Consider the following 15,563-nt stretch of genomic DNA (forward strand, 5'->3'; position numbering starts at 1 on the left):
GTCCTTTATAAGTTGATTGTCTCAGGTATTTTGTTACAGTGACAGAAAGCTGAGGGACCAAACCTGTATGTGGGACTTTAAACACCCAAACTATCATACCTTATCATAACCATTTACCAAAGAAGTAACTTCCAAGCCCTATTTTGTATTTTATTAGATGTGATTGATGATTTATTTATTCAAGCGTTTTTTCTTAATCCAACAATCTTGAACCTTTTGTCTTTTCTTCTTCTGGTAATTTTATTAAATAGCATTCATCAAAATTGGTTATTACTGAGTTTCTTACTAAATGTGCATTTCTTATTCACAAATATCCAGCTAGTGAAACATCTTATGTTTTTTTTTCTCTCTCTGTAAACATTCAGCTGCTTTCTACCGTTTCCTCCATGCAATTAATTGGCCTACCTCTATGCTCCTCTCCTATTCTAATACAAATTAAAATACAGATGTAAACAAACAAACCAAGATAAACTGCCAATACTTAACACTGAGGAAGCCAGAAATTTTCTAGAAATAGAAGAGGTATTGATACTGTTTTCTCTGCCTCCATTACAACCTAAATGAACATAGCCCTTGCTTTTCTGCTCTGAGGTTGTCCAAGGAGAGCTTCTAGAGTTTAGCTTGCTCCTCAGACCACCTATTCTGTTTGTGCTGTGTTCTTTTCTTAGTGGCTGCTCCCCATTCATTCCCTGGGTATAGAACAACTGGCCCTGTCTTTTGATTAAAGACAACTTAAACTTACATGTTATAGCTGTCTTGGTGTTGCTGGAGACTCGCATTCAGTGAATAACTAGACTATTTTTCTAGATACCTCTCAAATATTCTTCTGTGGGCTTCAATTTATCCTGTACAGATGGCTCTGATCCTTTTTGAGTTCTTTTTGGCTCTGGTCCCTATAAATCTACTCTGTGCAGGTCTTCTTTCTCTGTTCTGTTTACTTTGATTTTTTTTTTTAGGTGTGTGGGGGGGTGGTTACCAGGGATTGAACTCAGAGGCACTCAACCAACCACTCAGCCACATCCTGAGCCCTATTTTGTATTTTATTAGAGACAGGGTCTCACTGAGTTGCTTAGCACCTCGCTAATTTGCTGAGGCTGGCTTTGAACTCATGATCCTCTTGCCTCTGCCTCTGAGCCACTGGGATTACAGGTGTACCCCACAAGTCCAGCCATCAAGTCTGGTTTCATCCTTTAGTGAGATTTGGTTTCTTCGCCATCCTGAATTATTTTTAATCTTCCCCCAAAGAATTCTGTTTGGGTCTCTATTTACAGTGTCCAAGAGCATCATCTTCTATGAGCTGAAGTTCAGCCTTTGTCTTGGGCTCACATGTGACATACTTAATGGCTAGTTTTGCACCTGCATTCTAGGTCAAAAAGAACCTGTTTCCCTTTCTTGACAGATGGCTGATTTTCCAAAATTCTTTCCTTGACAATCCCACCTTTCTCCTTCTCAGGACTTTATCTGAGCAGGATGGACAATTCTGTTAAAAGAGGAAAAAACCTTGCAAATAGAGGAAGAGTATACATTAAGGAACAATTAATAAATTAACATTCCTAGTTCAAATCACCAAGTCTGGAGGTGTAGCAGGAAGCCAGGATATGTGAGCTAGCTGCTGGCCTGTCAGCCTGTCCTTTACTGTATCTGGCTTATCCTGACTCAGTCCAACAGGACTTCACTTATTAGCCTTCCTGACCCCAAATTTTATAAACGTCAAGGGACTTACACACACTCTTGAAAAGTGTTTCTAGGTTGCACAAAAGAAAGTCCACGCAAACCATGTTGATTTTTCCTTATGTATGCATATTTTAATGTACTTAATAATTTATTAATATTCTTAAATATACATGAACAGGATTCAAACCCAGCTATCCATAGAAGTCAATATAATTATGAATATTTTTATTAATATTATCCTAAAGTTTATAAAAAGTTTTATTAATATTAGAGTTTTTATTAACATTATCTCAAAGTTAGTATTTTTTGCCTAATTAGTATGACTTCCCTGTAAGTCAGAGTGGCTCTTTATTGGTATTTGTATTTATTTGCTCCCCAGATGATATTTGGCCATGCCTGGAAATATTTTGCTTGCTAGAACAAAGGGAAGGGAGCTATCAGTGTCTAGTGGGTAGAGGCCAGAGATGCTGCCAAACATCCTACAGTGTATAAGACAGCTCCACCACAAGGAATTCCCCAGCCCAGACTGTCAATAGTGCTGAGGTTGAAACATGCTTCTTCAAATTCTGAAAAAATTATTTTTCTTATTTTTTTCTCTAATGTTACTTGTTGTGATGTTTTCCATAAAATTTATTGTGACTGATATTTATACTGATTTATATGAGGAAGTTTTTCCATATTATATTTTTATAAATTTTTATTCATTTTAAAATAATTTATCTTTGAGTATAGGGACACTATTAAATGTAAACACAGAATCTCCATTTTACATTTTTTCAAAATAATCGCACATATTAAAAAGCAAACTAGATTATTCTGGAGCATGGTATATATATATATATATATATATATATATATATATATATATATATATATATAAAATATCAGGACTATTGCTTATAGTTCTAATGAAAAGAATTTCGAAAAGTAATTCAGTTCAAAAAATTCAAGATTTCTAAAAGACAAGATTTTTGCTCCCAGGAAAATACTAAGTATTTTTTTATCCATTTGGGAAAAGATGCTGAAAATAATGTTTTTATTTAGCCTTTTCCCCTGTTTTATTCCCAAATTTTACTAATGTTTCATTTTTTGGCTTTAGGATAAATACTAAATGAGAAGATATCAATTATTTATATTTGTTAGTTAATTTGAAGGTTTAAGATCACTGCTCCTCTCAAATCATTAGGCAGATTCCTAACTAAACAGATGGGCCTTAAACTTGTTTTACAAAATTTATATTTCACCAAACGGGAATGATTAGAGGTAAATAATACTACAACCAGGATATGTATTTGGAAAAAAATTTATCTTCTCTTTTGCAAAACTGTCATGAGAGAATATTCAACATCTTACATATAAATGCAAAAAGACAACCATTTCAATTTAAATTATTATCATTTATTATATATCAAGTTCTCTTTAGTTTACAACACATTTCAATGTCAGATGCATCTGAATGGTCACATAAATAACATCTCCTCTTTTTTTTTCTACAACCTTGAAATGTGTCAAAATACATATTAATTCAATTGTGTATATTTATTTGCTGTGCTACACAACATTCGTGTTTGTTAACATGTAGTACTTCTCATTGGAGGTTAATGACAAAAAATAAATTTTCTGCATTTATCAAATGTCCATGCCAAAACAGTCAATCTTTTTTTTTTGTTTGCTTGTTAATAGTTAATGTGTCATTAAGGTATGAAAACAACACTGTCCAAAAAAGTATAATGCAAGCCACAAATATAATTTTAAATTTTACTTATTTTTCTTTACTTCCTTAATGTGACTGATAGTAAAATTTAAAATATATAAAAATTAAATTTAAAATTATATACATATAAAAATTACATATAAAAATTACATATAAAAATTATTAATGATATATTGACATTTTTCATATATTCTTTCAAATCTGGTGTATACTTTATACTTACAACTTATTTAAATTTAGTTGCTAAATATTCATTGGAAATATCTGATTGACATCTAAATTTCATAAAATTTTACAGTTAGAAAGATTTACAGCTGGGAATGGTGGTGCATGCTTGTAATCCCAGCTACTCAGGAGGTTGAGGCAGGAGGATAGTAAGTTTGAGGCCAGCCTCAGCAACTTAGCAAGATGTGTCTCAAAAATTAAAAATGCCTGGGGATGTAGCTAGTGGCAAAGCACTCCTGGGTTCAATCCCAGCACCAAAAAAAAAAAAAAAATAGATTTACATACTTTAGTTGTTGCAAGCTAAGTTGAAGTATTCCAATAACTGAATCAAGTACCAAGCAATAATTTTCAAAAATAAAAAGGCCTGGGGTTATAGCTCAGTGGTAAAGTGCCTCTGTGTTCAATCCCTAGCACCAACAATGACAAAAAAGCAAACAAATAAATGTGTGTGTATGTGTGTATTTGTGTGTATATGAATAAATATAATTGTAGATGGACACAGAAACTTTATTTTTATGCGGTGCTGAGGATCAAACCCAGTGCCTCACAGTGCTAGGCAAACACTCTACCACAATCCCAACCCCCTAAATGTACCAATATTGACAAATCCTTCAAATTTTTCTTATGCTTTCACAGTCAATTTACATAATATAATCCATTATAATCAAAATTTCTTGAATATTCATTCATCTGTCAAATCATTATTATCAATTTGTATTAAAAAAGTTTTAATTTCAACATATACATCATTGTACCTGTATATTTAAGTCATCAAGGAGTTTTGCCCTCCTCAATGATGCCTTCATCATAAATATTATTTTCTAAACATGATAACTCATAGATATTATATACTACTAACAACAAACAAATACTCTTTTATGATGACATTTCAGAGTTTAAGCTAACTATGGCCTGTGGTGACACTACATTTTATTGGCCTGGAATTAGAGCTATTTTCATGTACCTCTCTCTCCCCCAAGTAAAGTAAGCCCACTTTTTATACACAGTTTCCTATTTCCTGGTGGCAAATTTGTAAACCAGGGAGTCCAGATCATACCTTCTTCAACTCAACACTGACAACAAATTGAATTGCTTGTTTACTACATAATCTGTTGTTTCACGTCTCTTTTCTTATTTTTCAAATTTTAGCCCCTTCTGAAAAATACCTATTGTTCAAAACAGACTTTTCCAAACAAGTCTCTTAAATCAGCATTTTGAATTTGTTTTTATGTTTATTTTCAAGTCAACCAGTAATTTCTGGGGCTTAAGTGTTGATTGCCACTAGACCCTTCTAGGACTCCTGGAAAACAGTGTATACTCGAGGTTTGGGGGAAAAAATTGTCTGGGAACTCAGATGTGCTATACCACCTACATAATTATTCTTCCAGACATTGTGAATTTTTGGATAAGAATTACTGAATAAGAAAACATATCTATTAAAAGCCTGTACATTAATTTTCATAGCAGAATTATTCATTATATACAAAAAGTAAGAACAGCTCAAATATCCATCAAGTGATGAATATGATGGTCCATATTATTGTATATATTCACTGATATATTCTATAATATGTATGAACCTTGAAAACATGCTAAGTGAAAGCAGCCACAATCACAGAAGCCATATATTGAATGATACCATTTGTTTTCTCCTAAAGAATAGCCAAACACTTCTGCAGAAAAATTAATAGGCTATGATCATAAACCTGAAATAGGTATTCAACACCGCCTGGCTATCATGCTGTTGCTCCATTCAAATGCTCCCATTTCCACTGTAAACCATTTCAAACCTTCACTCTGAATCACTCCCACACCTGACCTCCACCTCCCTTCCACTGTCAGCACATCATGTCACCTTTTACTTCACAGAAAAAAATAGAAGCCAACAGATAGCCAGTCTTAATCTCCCATATCCAAATGCATAAACCTGTTTATATTACATTTTCCTTCCTTTTTGTTACAAGAAAGGAAGGATTCTCCTTTGCTTCAGGCATTTCTTCTACTTGCCTGATGAACTTTGGGGCTCATCCCACTACCTGCTCAGGAATTTAACACCACTCTTATTGCCCCACCTCTGCCTTTGTTCCTAACTGGATCCTTCCCAATAGCTTTTGCACTTTTGAAAGGCTCTCCCTTTAACAATATAAAATATTGGACCCACAGGATTGCCGTTATTTCTGGTTACCAATTAGAAGTATGATTATTATTGTCTTTATCACTAGGCAGTAAGCTCATGGAGGACAGTTTGTATCTGCATCCCAAGAGCAAATAATAAGAGCTCTATAAATATTTATTGAATAAATAAATGATGGAATAGAATTCCATAAGACCAAACAAAGGACTAAATATCAGTTTGTTTAAAAGTAGGCTGGTTTACATATGTTAAATACTTTTAAATATTTATATTATGATATAAAAATTAACATCGAGGACTGGATATGGAGAGTATACAGCCTACTCTCTAAAGATCAGTTATGTTTCTTGTTTTTTTTTTTGGTACTGGACATTGAACCCAGGGGTACTTTACCACTGAGCTACATCCCTAATCCTTTCTATTTTTTTTTTATTTTGAGACAGGGTCTCACTAAATTGCTGAAGGTCTCATTAAGTTGCTGAAGCTGGCCTCTAATTTGTGATCCTCCTGCCTCAGTCTCCCGAGTAACTTGAATTACAGGAATGGAAACACAATATGACCCATCTATCCCACTCATTGTTTTTTTTTCCCCAAAAGAACTAAAATAACATGTTATTTTAATACATACACACCAATGTTTATAGCAGAACAACCATAAGAGTCAAGTTATGGAATCCATCAAAAGCAGAACAGATAAAGAAAATGTGATATATTTACACAATGTAGTTCTACTCATTGATAAAGAAGAATGAAATTAAGACATTTGCTGGTAAATGGATGGAACTGGAGAACATCATGCTAAGAGAAATAAGCCAGACTCAAAAAGTAAAAGGTCAAATGTTTATTCTTCTACATAGAAGCTGGAGAGAAAAAAAGAATAAAAAAAGAGAATCTCGCAAAAATAGAAGGGAGATTGGTAGAGTAAAAAAAGGGAACCACTGGGGAAGAAGGAAGGGGGAGAAAGGGGAAAAACTGGGGAATTAAGTTGACCAAATTATGCTATGTGCATGTATGAATATATCACGATGTATTTTAATTTTATATATAATTATAATGAACCAATTATAAATAAATTAAAGGAAGATCAATAGACCAGAGGAAGAGGAGCAGGGGGAGAGAGGAGAGGAGGGAAAGAGGAAATATTGAGGATTGAAATGGAACAAACTATGTTATATGTATTTATAAGCATGTCAAAATTAACTCCACTATCATGTATAACTATAGTCCACCAGTAAAAAGTAGGCATCAAAAATTTTTATGTTTTTATTCAGGCCATGGAAGCAGGACTCTCAGAAGTGAAAAATGAGTTACAGTCACGTGATGATCTCTTGAGGATTATAGAAATGGAACGATTGCAGTTACACAGAGAATTATTAAAAATAGGAGAATGCCAAAATGCTCAAGAAAATAAAAAAAGGTACAGTTTTAATATTTGATACTCTGAGAGAAACTATTTAAAACATGATGTTTGTATATTTTTAAGAGTTTTACATTTTCTAGTAAAATAATAAATTTATTTTTAATTAACATGCTATTTATTAGTAGATAGTATTAAATATTAAAAGAAAAATAATGCCTATTTTATCTTTCAATATTTACCCAGAAACATATATCATATTCTGATCTGTGGATGCATTTGTCACATTGAGTCAGAAATTTTCTTAGAACTTTTGTTCTTCAATATATCATAGCTGGGCATCATGGCACCTGCCTATAATCCCAGCAACGGGGGAGGCTTGAGGCAGGAGAATTGCAAGTTCAAAGTCAGCCTCAGCAATTTAGTGAGGCCCTAAGCAAATTAGTGAGACCCTATCTCAAAATAAAAAATGAAAAGGGATAGGGATGTGGCTCCTGGGTTCAATCCAAGAAAAAAATATACACATTATAAAAACAATAGTACATAAGAGAACATATGGGGAGGGGTAAATATGATTATAGTATGTTTATATATATGTATGAATATGCCACAATAAAACCCATTACTCCATGTAATTAAAATGCACTAATTAAAAAAAACAATAGTATAGAGATGGTATTCAATTACGTATTTGCAAAGAATAAGATTTTTCCAAATGCTTTTCGTTTCTATTGCCCATAAGCCTGATGTTAGCTTTCTCACTTGTAAATGTAGTAATTTTGCCTCCTTACTCACCACCTTGTCAATTCCATTAAGGTTTTTTTTTTAAACAGAAATTTTTCCTCCTTGAAATCAGATATTGTGTACTCCATAACCACAAAGAAAATGGGACTGCTGAGGATTATTAAGTGTTTTTGCTTACGAAAAGACAGTTTGAATGCTTTAATAGTTCATTGGCATAGAACTTTATTCTTCATGATCAAAAAGCTAATGCTAGACCAGTGATAGGATTTTAAAAATTGAATAGCCAAATGGTGAGGGATATTTTATTGAAATATAATTATTGTTTCAATTTCTTCAAAGTTGTGGGTTATGGTAGCACTTCTTTGAGGTCTATCCTTAACAACTAATGGCAAATTAAGATCCCCCAAAGTGACCTATTGTATGCCTCACCAAGGATGGCAGACTGCCTATTAGCCAGTCAGCATTATTGAGTGCTCTGTATACTACAAGCTATACATCATCATCCCTGATGACTAATAAATCTTTTGGCTATTTATTATGTGTAAGCTGCTGTTCCAGTGTGGTGAGTCAGTGAGAAATGTCTTCACACAAATAAACAAATGTATGTACCCAGAAACATAAAAAAAAAAAAAAAAATTGTAGAAAAGCACACCATTCAATGAGTGTCTACCTCTGGTTTTGTGAGGAATATTGTAGGCAGTTTCTGTGGCACTCTTACAGGGCCAATACTAAATTGTAAATGTTGCCCGCTTTCCTTCAAGACATAATTTGATCCAAAGTCTTGTACTTATGCACATATTTGGTCAGTACAAACTTTTGCTCTGCCTTGCCATCCTTCATTTCATTTGGTATTTATTTTGGTCTTCAAGCCATATCTTTCTCATTTGGAGGGCATCCCTCAGTTGTAGTATTCTGAGATTTGATGAAATGGTATATATGTAAATTTCCAGTTTCCATTGTCTTTTAGACTTCTCAGTCTCCATCCTTCCCACTGCAAGTTCTTGAATCCTTCTAGTTTATTCTCATATAAATGTTGTTCTGTTTTGTTGTTTTGGTTTCTTATTTGGACTTTGTTTCCTTTTTGTGTCTGTATTAAGGTGAAGCAGCCCACATTACTGAGAGCAGATGCACACTAGCTTTATATAAATAGTACACTAATGTCTTCATTTCTTTTTCAAAACCTTAGTCAATAATGCTGATTTTCATTAGCTTTTCCTTTTCTTTTCTTAGATGTAGAAGCACCTTGCATGGATATATTTTGAATTCTTAAAATAATTCAAACATCCTTTTCCCACATCCTTTTTTACATATTCATATTAGCATCTTATATTAGTATAATTATTGGTTTTTATCACCTTTCTAAATTGGAGTTTGACATTTTTTCCCCTCACTCAATGAACTTTGCAAGTTTACCATGAGGATTCAGTTCAGCATTGTTCCCCCTGAAATCACATAGGAAGAATTGAAAAATAGGAAATTTCATTTTATACTTTTTACAAATCATACCAAATAAGAAAATTTTAAAATTAATCCTGAAATGATCTTTTAGAAGAACATCAGACAAAATGAAAAATGCTCACAAAGTATTACTAAGTGTAAAATAAAGAAATTGAAAATCAATGTGTACAGTGTATTTTAATTATAGGGGAAATGTATATTATTTATTCACACATATGCGTAAGGAAAAAGGCAATATACTCAAAAATTTTAGCAACAGTTTTTCTTGGATGCTAACTTTCTGTGATATTCTCATATGCTCTGTTTTCTACACTGTGTGGACTGAACACACATGCACACACACACACACACACATACACAATAATCAGAAAGAATTGATCTATACTTCAGGAATATCACCAATAATTTTTACCTTTTGAGAGATCCTTTATTTTTAATCTTTGAATTAGTTATTTCTACATCATTACTCAGATTTTGGTTTCTTATTTTATTTGTGTGGTTTGTGTTTTTGATGTGTGGAATCTTTCCAAAAACTCTGGGCAATATAAAATTTTACTTACAGATGGGTGTATTCCTCAAACACCAGACTCCACAGGCATAATCAAGCCTGACTTCTAAAAGAACGCTGATGTTTTTGCCACCTGGTATCTTTATTTTTTATTTTTTTACTGATTTTTATCTTATAAACCTGCCTTACATGGAAGTGATCGTTATTTGCTTATACTTCTCCAACCTTCTTTTTGGGTATTATGCTTTTTATACTAGTCTCTGCTTCTCCTCTCTAGTATTAATACATGGTTACAATTCCATTTTATAAATGAGTCATCAAAGGGTAGTTGTCTTTTATCTGACTAGACTGCCATATGTAATCATTTTTAAGCATATTTATGGAGTAGTTGTTTCCCTCATACTACTCATGATATAGATGCTCCCTGCAGTGCATTAGCAAGTTGGGTTGTTTCCTTTTTGGGGCATGGGTTTCTGGGCTGTTTTATCGCAGAAAGCAGGTTTTTCTTCTTATCCAAAAATCATATCTACCTATGCAATTCCAGTATTCTGGCAATTCTAATGAATAATTGAAATTTCATACTAATTACTACACTTGTTCCCCATTAAAACTATTTGTACTCGGTTAAAGATGTAAATACTTATGGGATCTGAATGTATTAGCACTTGCAATTTATATAACTAGAAATATTTCCAACAAAGTAATGATCTATCTATCTATGCAGCCTACAATGGTCTAAATTAATAACATAATCATAACAATTTATTAAGTTGAGCTTAATTTTTTTGAGGGGAGGTCTGGGGATTGGACCCATGCGGGCTTTACTACTGAGCTACATCTCCCAACCCTTTTTATTTTTTATTTTTGAGACAGGGCCTTGCTAAATTGCTGAAGCTGGCCTTGGACTTGCAGTCCTCCTGTCTCAGCCTCCTGATTCATGGGAGTAAAGGCATCTGCCTCCATGCTTGGCCAGTTAAGCTTAATTTTAGCCTATTATTTTTAATTTGTAGACTTGAACCATCTTATTCACCTTCTACTAAAGAACCAGAAAGGAAAAGGAAAGAGATATTTCCAGTGGTCCCAGACCAATCAAATCATGAAAAAGAATTAACTAAGGTATGGAAACTAATGAGTTCTATTCTTCCAGGAAGAAGTCTTTGAATATGAACAGTTAAAACAACAACAACAACTTCCTTCTAACTCCTTTCTTTTTTCTTCTGTATTTTTTCCTAAATTAAAAATCTGTCAATCTGATAATTCTGACATTGTTCTGTATGAATACAAACCTTGGATTGTCACTCTGCCAGTGGGAGATTGCCCATGAAATATGGAAGGCTAGTGGCTCAGTGAGACATGGTTTATAGCAAGAAGGTTGGTAGCACAGACCCTGGGGCCTGGCCATGTGTACAAGCCTTGAGAGGTTGACTATGCACACTGCTCAAGATCCTCATTTCTAGAATGGGAATGATCCGTACCTACATCATAAGGAGATGTATGTGATGGGGACAGAAAAAGCCAATAACAACTACTACTTATTGCCCTTACCATGTGCCAGCAACTGTTCTGAGGATTTAACAAATCCTAATTCATTTATTCTTCACATCCATCTTATATGATAGGTCCTAAAATTATCTCCTTTGTACATGTGAGGAAACTAAGAACAGAGAAGTAACTTTCCCCAACTTTACACAACTAATCAGTAGCTGAGGCTCAATTTGAATCTAGTCAACCTGCATCCAGATTCCATACTCTTACCTTAAGTTAAAATCCGTGAGATAATGCCTGTGAAGTGCTTAGAACAAGGGCCTAGCTAAGCTAAGAGTAAGCACCTAGTAAATGTTGGCTATTAGTATTTTGGGTTATACCAAATTTTCCATTGAGTGCCTGATATGTGTCAAGCACTCTTCCACAAAATGAGGAAGGCCTGGGCATTGTTCTTAAAGAGTCTGTCATTCTCTAGTCTCCTACAAAAAGCGTGTTCTTCTCTTCTGTTTTCTAGTAAGATTTAGTAGTGTCTTTCTTTCCATGAATTTATCATAGCTGCTATTCATTTCTCTTGTCTTTAGGTTTGAGGATCAGACAGAATATACAATACTATAAAATCTAAACAACTGTTAAAAGTTAAACAAATGTTAGCATGGCTTGTAACTACCATCTAGTGCCCTGCACATGGCTTGACACATAGTAAATGAAAATAAACATTTAGAGAATGAATTAATTAAGACTAAGTTATCCTGTAAATGCATAAAGCCATAAATTCAGTTGCTGTTTGTGTAAAGTCAATATTTTTTGAGTATCTAGTAGGACTATAACTATTCTCTTAATTTCCATAGAAAATAAAATTCTGTGAAAGACAGATCTTGTATGACAGAGTTAACTATCAGAGAACAAATATAAGTTCAATGTAGGAAAAGTTACAAATTAATGATCATTTCTCTTTTTTGTTAAAACATTTATTAGTTGTCAATGAATCTTTATTTTTTATTTATTTATATGTGGTGCTGAGAATTGAACCCAATGCCTCACACATGCTAGGCAAGCACTCTATCCCTGAGCCACAACCCTAGCCCAAAACTTAATGATCATTTCTGTTATATTTTTCATATGTAATGACATATAATCTCATGAAACTGATTTTGTTTATTTTAAGAATATAACTTTGGGGAAACTGTTCTTCACTGATGTGTCTCTAGTTAATGCATTATGATAAAAAATTGATTAAAACCTTGTATAGATATACCCTTCTTAGCATTATAGATTATTTGGTAGTAATGAAATTTTTAATAATATGAAGAACCTACTGATTTCACACAGTTTTGACATGGAGGAAGAGAATATAAGGCTCAGGTCTCTGTGAGCTCTTGGAGACCAATAGATAGTTCAATACTAGGCTGAAAAGATAAAATGAATTGTATATAAATAGCTATAGCTTCCAGGAAGTGTTTGTGGAGAGCATTTTCATTCTCTTGCAATAAAACCAACAAGAGCCATGTATTATGAATCCTGCAAGTGTTTTCTATTTCCAATACAAAACTATTTTTAGCCATTTGTTTTGTGATAAAATTCACATTTTTAATAAACCAAAAGTCGTTTGAAGCTCAGGTAAATTAATCTTATTTATAAGGAAGCTTTGCAGTATTGTATGTTGTTTTAATATCTAAACATTGTAAAAATAATAAAAAGTGTTCACTGCTTTTTCATAATAATGTGTTAATTTTTTTTTTCCATTTTCAAAGTTCCATTTTAAGGAGAACATGTTAAACTATACCACAGGAATGCACTCAGCAAAATCCAAATGGGGACAAACACCAGAATAATGCTGTTGTTTTATCAAATAAACTATAAGGGAAGAAAACTGAAGACAGAAGAAACAAAAGGAGATTTGTTACATTGTCCTGGGGTTACCATGTTTGTACTCCAGTCTCCTACTCCCCTCACTTGCTTTCAGGAGCTGCATGAATTAGGCCCAGTCAGTTTTCTTCCCTTTCAGTCTTTTTTTCTTTACCTTCTGTTAAATGTTATGGTTAAGGCCATGTGATTTCTAAGGTCATGTCCAACTTTGAAACTCTAAAAATGTTATTAATAAGAATGGAATCTGAGGGCTGGGGATGTGGCTCAAGCGGTAGAAAGCTCGCCTGGCATGCGTGCGGCCTGGGTTCAATCCTCAGCACCACATACAAACAGAGATGTTATGTCTGCCGAAAACTAAAAGATAAATGTTAAAATTCTCTCTCTCTCTCTCTCTTAAAAAAATGCAATCTGACAAGTGAGGTGTTTTCATCAACTTTTTCACTGCTGAGACTAAAAGACTTGACAAGAACAATTTTAGAAGAGGAAAAATTTATTTGGGGGCTTAAGGCTTCAGAGGTCTCAGTCCTTAGACAGTTGCCTCTTTTCCTCAGGGCTCCAGGTGAGGCAGATCATCCTGGTGGAATGGTGTGGTGGAGGGAAGTGGATCAAGACATGAAGATCAGGAAGCAGAGAGAGATTACTCACCAGATACAAAATATATACCCCCAAGACACACACCCCTAATGACCTATCTCTTCCAGCCACACCCCCTACCTGCCTTCAGTCACCACTCACTTAATCCCTTTCAGGGGATAAATTCACCAATTGGGTTAAGGCTCTCATAACCCAATCATTTCACCTCTAAACCTTCTTGCATTGTCTTACACATAAATTTGTAGGGGACAGCTAAAATAAACCATAATATTTGTCCCTGACACCCAAAACCTCATGCTTATCTCACAATGCAAAAGTACAAGTCCAAAACCTCCACTGAGACTCAAGGCAAACTCTTTTAAGTGTGAGCCCCTGTAAAAGTCAAAAACAAGTTGCATATATCCAATATGTACAGGTACAGAGTAAACATTTCCATCTCATAAAGGAGAAATTAGGGCATAGAAAGAAGGATTGGAACTAAAGCAAGACCTAAGTACAGCTAGGCAAACAAATCTTGTAGCTCCATGTCCAGCATGTGGGCACATGGCATCATGATGCTCTCTCCAAAGGGCTTGTGTAATTAGTTCTGCCTCTATGGCTTTGCTGGTTGCAGCCCATATGTCCTCTCTGTTGGCTTCTCTCTGCTTCCTGGTAACTTACTGAGCCACTTTCCTCTACCACACTCTTCCATCATGGTGTTCTGCCTCACCTATTGCCCCAAGGAATGGAACCAGCTGTCTATGGACTGAGACTTCTGAAATTGTGAACCCCCAAAAAACTTTCCTCTTCAAAAATTGTTCTTGTCAGTTCTTTTTAGTCACAGCAGTGCAAAAGCTGACTAAAACAAGATGGATGGTATAAAACCTGGTGATGTGTTAGATTTGCCTCTGGACATGTGTACTTTCCATGTCAGGTCTTCTATTCTAGGTATCATTCCCTAGAACCCAGCTTTTTCCAACATGTGAACCATCTTAAAAGCCCCTTTCATGCTGCTGAGCACAATGGACAAGACAACAACAGGTCTGGGAATCAACTGTCTTTCACCAGGAATGTGATTAAAAAGTCATGCACCTTAATGGTTTGATCTACAAACCAGAAAAAGATTGTGGAAATTGAAAACAAAAATGAAGCATGAAAAGTATTTAGAACACACATAAAGAGAGGATTTAAAAAGATGTATGCACCAATTTCAAGGGGTGGACCATATTTAGAGCCTAAGTCAATTAAATAACACTTAAAGAACACTTGATACATTTTTAATACAATTTTAAATTTGAATTCTTCATGGATATTTGATGATGTGAATTATGTGAAGGAATTAAGTTTTTATATGTTGTTATGTTTTCTAGCTATGTTAAGAGAGAAACAGAGTTCCTATTCTTTTAGAGATTATAGACTAAAAAGTTTCAATATTAAATGAAAAAAAAAAAAAAAAAAACCTCTTAGTAAATGCCTTGGGGTAAATTCCTACAAATCTCCTTGTGACTCAACTCCACTTAGCCTCTGCAGCCTTATTCCTCAAAATGTACTTGGTCTAGCCACTCCAAACTCCTTTTAGTCCACTAAGTGTGCATTACTCATTCACCCCCATGTTTTCACTTCATTGTTTTCTGGGAGTCCTTCTCCATCTCCGTCTTCTGACTGGTTTCCATTCATTCATCAGTATTTGGTCCGATGCCCTCTCCTCTGGGAATCCTGTCCTGAATCCATCCCCAGGCTGTGTTAAGCACTATCCACTACATACTGCTAACATTGATTACTTCACTCTGCTGGAATTGTCTATTTTTCTGTTTCCCCCATGGAC

General features: G+C 34.3%; 2 protein-coding genes across 14 annotated transcripts in view; one reads left to right on the forward strand and one right to left on the reverse strand.

The window, feature by feature from the left end:
• The window catches only part of Slc36a4 (solute carrier family 36 member 4), a 391,588-nt gene that overhangs the window by 222,246 nt on the left and 153,779 nt on the right, over nt 1-15,563 (reverse strand). The window lies entirely within an intron of this gene.
• Deup1 (deuterosome assembly protein 1) overlaps nt 1-15,563 on the forward strand; it is a 91,429-nt gene that overhangs the window by 43,853 nt on the left and 32,013 nt on the right. For all 3 annotated transcript variants that reach the window (XM_046462333.2, XM_046462334.2, XM_058584991.1), the window contains 2 exons: nt 7,019-7,164; nt 10,825-10,930. In XM_046462333.2, coding sequence (XP_046318289.1) covers nt 7,019-7,164; nt 10,825-10,930 — 252 coding nt within the window. The remainder of the gene's footprint in view (nt 1-7,018; nt 7,165-10,824; nt 10,931-15,563) is intronic.

The sequence above is a fragment of the Marmota monax genome, unplaced genomic scaffold (genome assembly GCF_021218885.2).
Source record: "Marmota monax isolate L192 unplaced genomic scaffold, Marmota_monax_Labrador192_F-V1.1 WCK01_AAM20220418_F8-fsc00104, whole genome shotgun sequence".
Taxonomy (NCBI): Eukaryota; Metazoa; Chordata; class Mammalia; order Rodentia; family Sciuridae; genus Marmota; species Marmota monax.